Source organism: Argentina silus (assembly GCF_951799395.1).
Source record: "Argentina silus genome assembly, chromosome: 16".
Lineage (NCBI taxonomy): Eukaryota > Metazoa > Chordata > Actinopteri > Argentiniformes > Argentinidae > Argentina > Argentina silus.
The window spans coordinates 6,195,051-6,205,050 of NC_139670.1; the positions used below are offsets into that span (position 1 = coordinate 6,195,051).

General features: G+C 42.6%; 3 protein-coding genes across 5 annotated transcripts in view; all 3 read right to left on the minus strand.

The window, feature by feature from the left end:
- Positions 1-1,173, minus strand: part of LOC310817033 (CASK interacting protein 2) — a 31,842-nt gene extending 30,669 nt beyond the window's left edge. Inside the window, exon 1 of the mRNA XM_083687435.1 lies at positions 921-1,173. Coding sequence (XP_083543561.1) covers positions 921-1,014 — 94 coding nt within the window. The 5' untranslated portion in view covers positions 1,015-1,173. The remainder of the gene's footprint in view (positions 1-920) is intronic.
- Positions 1,174-5,007: 3,834 nt separating this feature from the next.
- Positions 5,008-7,986, minus strand: st6galnac1.2 (ST6 (alpha-N-acetyl-neuraminyl-2,3-beta-galactosyl-1,3)-N-acetylgalactosaminide alpha-2,6-sialyltransferase 1, tandem duplicate 2; the record flags this gene model as incomplete). Its single annotated transcript, XM_083687616.1, has 8 exons — positions 5,008-5,403; positions 5,659-5,758; positions 5,977-6,060; positions 6,207-6,310; positions 6,622-6,760; positions 6,916-7,087; positions 7,313-7,475; positions 7,843-7,986. The coding sequence occupies 8 exons, from the start codon at positions 7,984-7,986 to the stop codon at positions 5,230-5,232; spliced, it is 1,080 nt and encodes a 359-aa protein (XP_083543742.1). The 3' UTR covers positions 5,008-5,229.
- A 1,122-nt stretch (positions 7,987-9,108) lies between these two features.
- Positions 9,109-10,000, minus strand: part of rab40b (RAB40B, member RAS oncogene family) — a 14,571-nt gene continuing 13,679 nt past the window's right edge. For all 3 annotated transcript variants that reach the window (XM_083687888.1, XM_083687887.1, XM_083687889.1), the window contains one exon: positions 9,109-10,000. This exon is cut by the window's right edge and continues 600 nt beyond it. The gene's annotated coding sequence lies outside the window, so the exon portion shown is untranslated.

Below are 10,000 nucleotides of genomic sequence, written 5' to 3' on the forward strand. Positions count from 1 at the left end.
TGAACCTGATACTGTGGTTAAAGACAAAGAGTTTCCTTGATATGTAAGTACTACAGCGCCCAGGGCTAGGACTGAGGCTTGGCTATCTTTTTCTTTAATTTATTTTTTTAATATGTTTTTAGGGCATTTCTGCTTTTATTGGGATAGAGACAGTAGAGATTGACAGGAAGGATGGGAGAAAGAGGAGGAATGACATGCAATGACATGCATTCGAGGGTCAGAATCGAACCAGGAACCTTGCGATTATGTGGTATGCGCATTAGTGTGCTACGCCACTAAGCGCCCTCGGCTATCTCTTTTGTTGTTGTTGTTGTCACGGTACGTCAAGCCAACACATAAGGACACACATGCCAACAGCACAAACACACAATAATCACTCACACAACGGGTGACTAACATACACACGCAAACAAAGGAACAGAGAAACCTAAAGGAGAGGGTTCTGAACGTGACAGGGTAGGTAGGCCACATTAGAGGTTGAAGGGGGTACATGCAGTATCACTGACCATGGAGTCCATATCACAGACCACCCATACTAGCCCATACTTTATAATCAGCCACTAGAATATGCCTGAGCTTGCTTTCTTGAAAGGAGAAAGAGGAACAGAAACACAGAAACACACAGAGAGAGAGAGAGAGAGAGAGAGAGAGAATGAGAGAGAGAGAATGAGAGAGAGAGAGAGAGAGAGAGAGACAGAGAGAGAGAATGAGAGAGAGAGAGAGAGAGAGAGAGAGAGAGAGAGAGAATGAGAGAGAGAGAGAGAGAGAGAGAGAGAGAGAGAGAGAGAGAGAGACACAGAGAGAGAGAATGAGAGAGAGAGAGAGAGAGAGAGAGAGAGAGAGAGAGAGAGAGAGAGAGAGAGAGACACAGAGAGAGAGAATGAGAGAGAGAGAGAGAGAGACTACTGGTCACTACTCACTGGTTTTGTTGCATTTGACTTTGGCAAGGAGCTTGTGTGCCAAGAGGAGGTCCCCACTCTTCACTGCTGCCAGAAGATCCTGTTCCTTACCCATGACCGCAACCCCTGTGGCAGTGACCGCACACGGTCGTCCTGGGTCAACCGCAGTTTGACCACAAACGGTTCTAGGGCAGTTCACCGCTCCCTCACCCAGTCAAGGTGTTGGGCATACTAAGGGGAATGTCAGGGGTGGAGTGTGTGGGGCATTAATGTGTCTCTGTCCGATCCCTATCAGTTCTTCTTCGGGACACAACGGTGAGCGTACAAGAGTTGCGTTAACAAACACCGAACCCTGCAGAAGAGCCAGGTACCGCTGCACAGAGACAGAACATTGTGTATCTCTGAGAGTTGTGCTTGGCAACAGCTGGTGAGACGATGTGATAAGTGTAGCAGCTATGAGCTGTTCTTTTTCCAGACAGCTTGTTGTCTTGAACAAGCAGGTTGGTCTCCAGAGTGTCAAGGACTGGTTGTTGGTCGTGATGAATCCTTAATGCAGTCTCTTAGAAGTTGTCCTCGGGGTCTGGTGTGTGGGTCTCTCCTCTGCTTCCACCAGCCTGGATCAGTGCAACCTGCCATTAGAATACAGAAGTATGTGACTGTGTGCTGGGTATTTATTACCATTAATAATATTAATAAACTATAAATATTAACAAACATTAATAAACAATCAGTGAATTCAATGTGCTACTAGGCTACCGCACACTGCAACCAAGCAACTTCAGGGATATGTCTTCAGAAAGTTCAGAAATCAAAGTATGAAAGCTCTTGGTAACTGTGTTAAGTATTGCGTTGTAATAACTGCATAATGACATTAACAAGTCTTAAAAGAGGCGTACTATTAAGGACAGTGGGTAATTAAATGCATCTACTTTGTTTGTTTTCTTTCATTCAGGAAACCCATTCAGCGAGGAATGTAAATCTAATCTGTAGATCTTTCCGTGCTGGACTAAGTCTCCATCCACGTTCCCTGCACTTTTAGGAAACATCTCTTCAGTCAGAGCTGCCTGGCACTCTGCCAAAACTTAAGGAAAAGCAGCATTCTTATTTTTCCCCAGAAGGAAATTCAGGCAAATGACCGCTTCACAATTACCTTGCCTAGATGCTGTACCACTGGGGAGACTAAGCGCACGTCACTAAGGGGACACAAAATATCCAGGAGAAATGATTCCTTAAAAAAAAAGAAAAACTTGTCCCTGCTTCTATCTTCAGCTACCAGTGAGGCATATCCTAGATCAAACAAACTCCAATTAAAACAGAATTTCTGGGCAAAAACAGAACCGCAATAAGGAAGCCCAATAAAGCTAGGAGGCAAACTCAAGGCTAAAACACTGACTGTACTGTACCTCCAATCAGGCTAGAGAGGGGCGAAGGAGAAAAGAGCATTGGAGCTTAGCTGTCTGCTTAATTGTGTTTACGAACAAAGGAACATCAGACACGTTAGCGTTGATTTGTTTAGCCTTTACTGTACCTGTATGCTGCTCTGCAAAGACCTCCTAGACCTCCAGTATGATAAGAATGTAACCATCCTATTAAATGATATACTATGCAAACTCACAATCTCTTGAATGAAGGAACTGGGGATGCCATAATTCTTAAGCTTCATGGTGCGTAGAGGGGCTGCTTCTTAATCATTTTCCAAAATCTGTATTTCATGAACTGTCAATCTCAGCCTTCATAGATCACAATGGGATACAGTGATGTTGTGCCTCGTCAAAGCAGCAGGGGTTAGAAGTGTGCTAGGGAAGCAGGACCAAGGAAGACGTCAACCAAGACACATTTGATCCTTTTTTTATTTTTTTGCAGGCACAAGTACATGGCCTGAGCAAGAAGGCTTGTTCTATTAGACATAGCCCAGTACAAAGACATTTGGATAGACTGCACAGTGAAAAACAATATTGACAGACTGTCTTGCATGTGGAGAAGAGAGAGAGAGAGAGAGAGAGAGAGAGAGAGAGAGAGAGAGAGAGAGACAGAGAGAGAGAGAGAGAGAGAGAGAGAGCGACAGAGAGAGAGCGAGAGAGAGCGAGAGAGAGCGAGAGAGTGTGTGTGTGTGTGTGTGTGTGTGTGTGTGTATCAAGTGCAAATTCTTTTATCAGTGTCAAGCCAACATTCATAAGTTATGTGATCCCAACACCATGCGTGTCAGTGCTGTGACACATGATCTAAAACTGGTCAGGCACCTTGCCAGCTAGTAAATGACTACTGTATAGTCTTCTCTGACAAGCTCCAGTAAACAAAAAAAAACGAGTCCTGTCTAATAATTGCATGTATATCATCATCACACAAACTCAGCTTTCTCCATCTATGGAAGCACAAACATGTGGACACACAGATCGAGAAACAAACACAGGAACCGATGCCACAAGGCTTTCCCGTAGATAGTGAAAGGGAAATAAGATCACCATTTGTCAGGCAACCATAACAGCATGTATCTGATATGAGAGCTATCAAACAGGGATTTCTAATGAAAACAGCTAACTAGCAGCTAGCACTTACTTTATGTGTTGGCTCCTATTTTATCCCTAGCATAAGGTGCCTGCTATAACATAACATTTCAAATATTTTCAATAATATTGCATGTGAGTGTGGCCTCGTCCATAATGCAGTAAAATAGTATGAAAATAAGGTCTCACCGGTCCATGTGTTGACAAACTGCCTGTCTCTTGGGGAGAGTTGAAGGATAGCTCGGCTGAACAGCGTCAGGTGCTTGGAGCTCAAAAAGAGGTCCGCACGAAATCAGTGTGTAGGGTGAAAAGTTAACTACGTTAGCGACTCATTCCAAGACAAGAGTACACTTTCAGAAAAGTAGTTGAATTAGACAAACAGCCATAGCGTATGATATCCACACACTTTCCGCCGATACTTTGTAGGCTTGTCAATTAAGAAAAGGCTTCTTCGCGGAGGATAAACCACAGTGAGGCACAGAGCCCTTCGCAGATCCCTTCCCCGACCTCGAGCCAGCGCGCGTCTCCGCGTGTTGGCTCCTCCTTCCCCCCCCACGCATCAAAACACTGATCAGATTACCCTCCCCTCAATCATAACTTTACCCATTCCCGGGGAATGAACACATATCTGATCCTTTATCAGTGGTGACTAGGAGTTAGCCCACCTATTCCCGCATAAAACACCGACCAGACACGGATCTTACTTAAACCAGTTTAGAGGACGCAAATCCAAGCGTTGGGGATTTGGGGTGGAGGGGTAAACTGATCCTTGGAGGGTCCTTGAGGCCAATGATGGTCCAACATTCATTAAACAGCCTGTCTATGATGCAGATTAAAGGCTGAGAAGTGATTTTGTGGAGGGGGATTCAACATAATTAGCCTAATCTGCGCATTATGAGGAGTCGGCTAGCTCGTAGTGACACCTGCTGGTGTTACGTGGTATTGCTAACATACATGGTAATACTGGTACACCTGTTGCATTCAATGAACTCTTGCAATAGTGGTACTGACAGTATAAAATGTGAATGGTGCTGCAGATGAATGAAAGCTAACTGAATGATTTTTCATGTTCTCAATCACAGGGAAAAATGGTCTGTATGCTGTGCTGTATTTCTGAGTTTAACCGTCCAAAGTTCACCCCTAGACCAACATTGGCCAAAATAGGAAGAAACAATTTGAAAGCATAAGTGTGCATTAAGACTGTGTAATACATTTGGATAAAACATGTTTAATCTCTCATTGATTAATTGGCCTACCATTACTCTTTTTACATCATCTTGACACACTGACTGCACAATGTCAAACTCGCGCTGGTTTATTGTGCCACAGAACTATAACTTACATGTACATTTTCTAAATGTTTTACATTGAGCAGACGCATTTATTCGAAGCGACTTACAACAAGTACATTTGTCTAAAGTAATAGAATCAATTGAATCATCTATACATCATAGTCATCATAAAAAACCAAGGGCCATTGACAGTCACAATGCTAGAAGAAGGATTTTTAGGAGACAGTCAAGACAGTCAAATGTGGCCTGAAGAGATGGGTCTTCAGTCTACGGTGGAAGACAGGTAATGATTCTGCACTCCTGACAGCAGTGGGAAGCTCGTTCCACCACCGGGGCGCCAAGACAGTGAAAAGCCGTGACCGAACAGCGCGACCGCTGCATCATCGTACATGATGCTGTATAGCAGCATGTTATGTATACATATCAATGTCACATTGATGCCAACAGAAACACACCAGTTTAAATATAACATAACAACATTTCTAAAAAACGTAAATGGACTTGTATATATTCACAAAATTCAGCTTTACTTCACTATTCCTTCCCCTGGTAAAGTTTGATCAGTTTGTTATCGTGGAACTTTTTCCATAAATTAATCTCCCGTTTATAATCATGGTTGGCGTAAAATCTCACTTTAGATGGAACTTTGTCATAGTAGTAGTTTGAGTACTTCTTGTGGTCCACAGTGCTGAACCCATAGGCGCTCACCTGTATGTGAGAAAAAGCATATTGAGGACCCTGTAATCTAGTGGGCTCCAAATTCCACAGTGCAGAACACTGAGTATGTCTAAATTGATTCTTACTAGGCCATTGTTTTATAAATACAGTAACGGGTTCAGAAATCAGTTCTTATTCACAGCTCCTACTCATCCATTTTTAGTTTGTTCGAACTAATTTGAGTTGCAATGGAACAGATCGCAGCATCAGAGTTGTTGATAAAAGCATCAAGGCCCCCATCCTTACTGTGTCACAGGTGTGCATGGCCAGAAACAGGGTGAAGGCTCCGTTGCTTGGTCTGTAAATCACCCATCTTGTAGTATTGAGGGTCGAGCTTCTGAGGAATCTGTTAGAAAGACCAACCCTATAAAAATGCCTCAGACGCGGCCAGTCCTAAATCAACCGCCAGGCCAAGACACTTCTCATTTAGTGACTTCATGAGAATGATCACGACCAACCTACAGTACTGTACTCAAGCATTGATCTTCAAATCAGGATGTCGGATATATTCTGCGAAACTCCACAGTAACCTCTTTTGATTGGCTTTTAAGCTTTTGGTCTCACCTGTTCTTGACATATCTTAAGAAGTCAGGGTGAAGAACATAGTAGCTGCTCGCATTAAAATAGCCTCCGTAATATGACCTCGGTCTGAAACAACAGAAAGACAAATCCTAATTGGACAAAACAAGAAAAATACAATGTTTATAATGGAGAACATGCCATGCTATGTTTTAATAAATTAACCCAAGAAAAATACGACCCATAATCATGATCAATGTAATCATTACTCTTACGTCCGTCCTTTATATTCCCCTGCCGGCACCTTCCTGTTCTTGATCAGGGACTCCAGGAAGTTGAGGTCTCTCATGCCCTCAGGGATCAGGACATACTTAATGTCCTTCCAGAGTGAAATAGAAAGATAGTTCACATACATGATAACATTAAATCAAGGTAAAATGGTGGCCTTATACAGTATACTGTTATATGAGTGCTGTACACTGGGGACAGATGATGAGTTCCCCTTTGTAATGTAAAGAGCTCTGAGATGGTGCGGTTTAAATGCTGAAACCATCTCTGCTGTAGTAGACAATTGACAATGAGAAAATGTCTTCATTGTGATTCTTTAGTACAGTCATGTTGTTTATCACGTCCTCGTACAGTACATACAAATACGATGATTGATAACATGATTGATTCATTGCTTCTTGCCTTGTCATGGGGTATTTGTTTGAAGCCCCTTTTGCTGAGTGTCCTTAGTGATGATGTGATGGCATGGGCCGTGTGGACGTAGACTGACGTCCGCCTCCCAACATCCTCTTCAAAGCCAGCTGTAACAGCCCCATTCATCCTGTATGTAGGAGAGGTCAGCTTATTGTTATGATCACAAAGAAGATAGTGATGATGATGATGATGATGATGATGATGATGATGATGATGATGATGACTATCCTCACCAATACAGAGTTATAGCAGTAGCGAGAACAGGAGATGTCACCCCCTCACCTAAACACATAATCACTGGCGTCTATTTCCTTCCCCATCCTGGAGCCATTTAAGATGCCCCCGGTGGCCACTACAGCACAGTGCACAGACCCCTGCCCGCCTGCTGCCATGGGAACAGGGAGGAGAAGGGGGGTGTCTGGCTGAGGGACCACGTCGATGGCCGCCTTCACAACTAGACACAGGGACAGAGGGACAGAGGGACACAGTACTGGTACAATGCTGTCTTGGGGCATGCCACTGATTTATGTGGAGGGGACAAATAAATGACAAACATGCCATGTTGAGGCAGTTTGGGAAATTCTGGTCGGACAGGAGTTTTAGATAAGACAATGTCAGTGTTTTCACAAGATGCCTGCTGTTATCATAGAACAGTGGAAATTAAATGTTGTGTAGTCACCTGAATAGTTGTAGCCCATGAAGCCAAAGGGGTTGCTGTAATGGGCCAGTCTGTTAAACTCACGAACACTGAGGTTCTCTCTGCCCATGAAGAGCTGGATGTCGGAAATGAATGCCAATTGAAACTCTGAATCGTTTGAATTCCTGATTGATTCTGCACAGGTCTTCAGGCACAGAGAGAACACAGAACACAAGGACTGGATCATTCAAATCTGAAAAGGACATCAGCCGTGACACAACAGACTTTTGTTGCCTCATAGTGTGTTACAGATATTTCAATGACAAAGGAGTAACTGAAAGCGAAAAAGCAGAAAGTTCTATGAAGGGATAGGATAAAAAAAAATGCCCATAATAGACTGGGCCCAGCCCCCCCCAAAAAACTGACATTTGGCCCTGTCAAATGTTTCTAAAATGCCTTTTCTTTTTCTTTTTTTTCCGTTGGTGGGCCCAGTCTATAATGGTGACGTCAACACAAAGCAGAAATGCTTAATCCTCCAATAGGAGGCGTCCAGTTTCTGTTTGATGACTCACTGTGGATCTGGGTTTATGGCCCAGCTGATAGTCGTCTCCCACGCTCCACTCTGGCTGCCTGTTGAAGCTGTGCTTGTTGAGGGAGGCCATGGCGGTCGTGATGTCATCGTTTCTTTTAAGACCACCGAGAGCGTGGTGGGACATACTGTATCTGTTCTCACAAACAGCAGTGGCAGCAGGAGACAGAATAACATATGTAATCTGATAGGTTTGATGATACCGATGTACGTTATCTACTTTATTTACATTCATGGCATTTAGCAGACGCCTTTATCCAAAGAGACTTACACAACCGATACATTTATTTAAGTAAGTGAATCATCTATCCATCAGTCATCATAAAAAAAAAGTAATCTATGGTAGGACCAGGGGCTTTATCTGTATTTGTGATGTATCCGTGAGGCTTAAAGAATTAAAGCATGGATAAAATAAAAACAAATTACATCTATGATCACTTCAATAGAGCTCATCAAATCCAAATTTGCTTGAATGCCAGTCAGAGAAACTGCCTTTTCAGTATGAAACCCAAGCTACCAATCCAATGTGTCCATGGAGTATTTGCTATAAAAACTTACCCCACACTGATCATCTTGTTAACATTCACATTGAAATACATCCCATATCCTAGAAAGCAAAGTAAAGCTGAGATCAAAATGATCAGGAAAGCTTTGGGAAAATCCATTTCTCTCTCGATCATGGAAATTCAGCCTTCTTCTATGTAGGCGTCACCTTCCTGTAACAGTAAATCCTGATCCTGCCAAACAACTTGGGTATAGACGACGCACACAGGCAGATACAATGGAACATTGCCATGTCCATTTCAGAAGGCTATCAAATTGTCATCATTTAATTGCACCCATCTACAGTATAAAGTCCATCTCTATCATAAACTGCCACAGACAACTCTAGTCCTCTGAAATGCTACACACTCCTACATAGTCAGTCACTGCATTCTGTAGCACTTTCTCTTCAGTTAGCAGATTATTATTATTTATTTATTTTAAATATATTTTAGGGCATTTCTGCTTTATTGGGATGGAGATAGTAGAGATTGACAGGAAGGATGGGTGAGAGAGAGGAGGGATGACATGCAGGATATGTCAATGGCCGGAATCGAACCAGGGACCTTCTGATGATATGATAAGCGCCTTAGTGTGCTACGCCACTGAGCGCCCCTATATTCTTAAATAAAATGATACTGCTCATAAATGTCTTTATATAGGACAATGTGAGAAAAAACTGGATTTGAACCAAGACTATTCCTGTTTGTGAGATTTATTGGAAATCAGTGTATTTATTAATCTTTAATTTCTGTACAAAATAAGTTGTTCATTCAGTGACTTTATCTTCTATGTCTTTGGTGTTGGTGTCGATCTACATACCATAATCTCTGTCATTGTACATTGAAAACAGATACAAACCAAACCGTAAATAACAACAATATAGTATCAAACAGCAAAATGATGATACAAATCATACAAATACAATGTACAAATGTTTATATCAAGAATTGCTGGTCTGAATTTTTCAGATAACATTAGCTGAGAGAACATCCTAAAAACAAACATAGAAGTTTTTATACAGTAAAACAGATCTATCTCTAAAAAGGCTTGCATCCAACATTGTATTTGAAAGGCAGGGATTCATCGTCACCTTCCCGTCTCAGACCAGACCAGGAAGTGTGTGTGTGTTGTGAAATATAAGTAGGTAAACATCACAGGAATGCGTCATGCCATTGACTGCATACACAGTGTCCTAGAGGGTGGAGGAGAGGGACACACACAATTCAAATTCAGTACACACTGAGTTCATATGCTATCTATGGAAAAATAAAGTTGTTGTTTTTCTGCAATAATCTCATTATCTCATGGATAATGACTCATGGCTCAGACATGATCTGGCAATAAAGCCTCCCTTTGGGTCCAGTCCACCAGTATGGTGAAGCTTTCTGTCTGTTACATAGATGCTGAAGGCTGGAGCCTGTCAGGAGAGGGGTCCAGTGACCCAGTGACCCAGTGACCCAGTGACCCAGTAATCCAGGGTAGAGACTGAGACATCCAGAGACCCATACCACAGCCACATCATTCCCTTCAATTATGTAGTGACTCCTCCTGGGCGTGCTCTAAACAAAGTGGACTGAACCAATGGTAATATCACT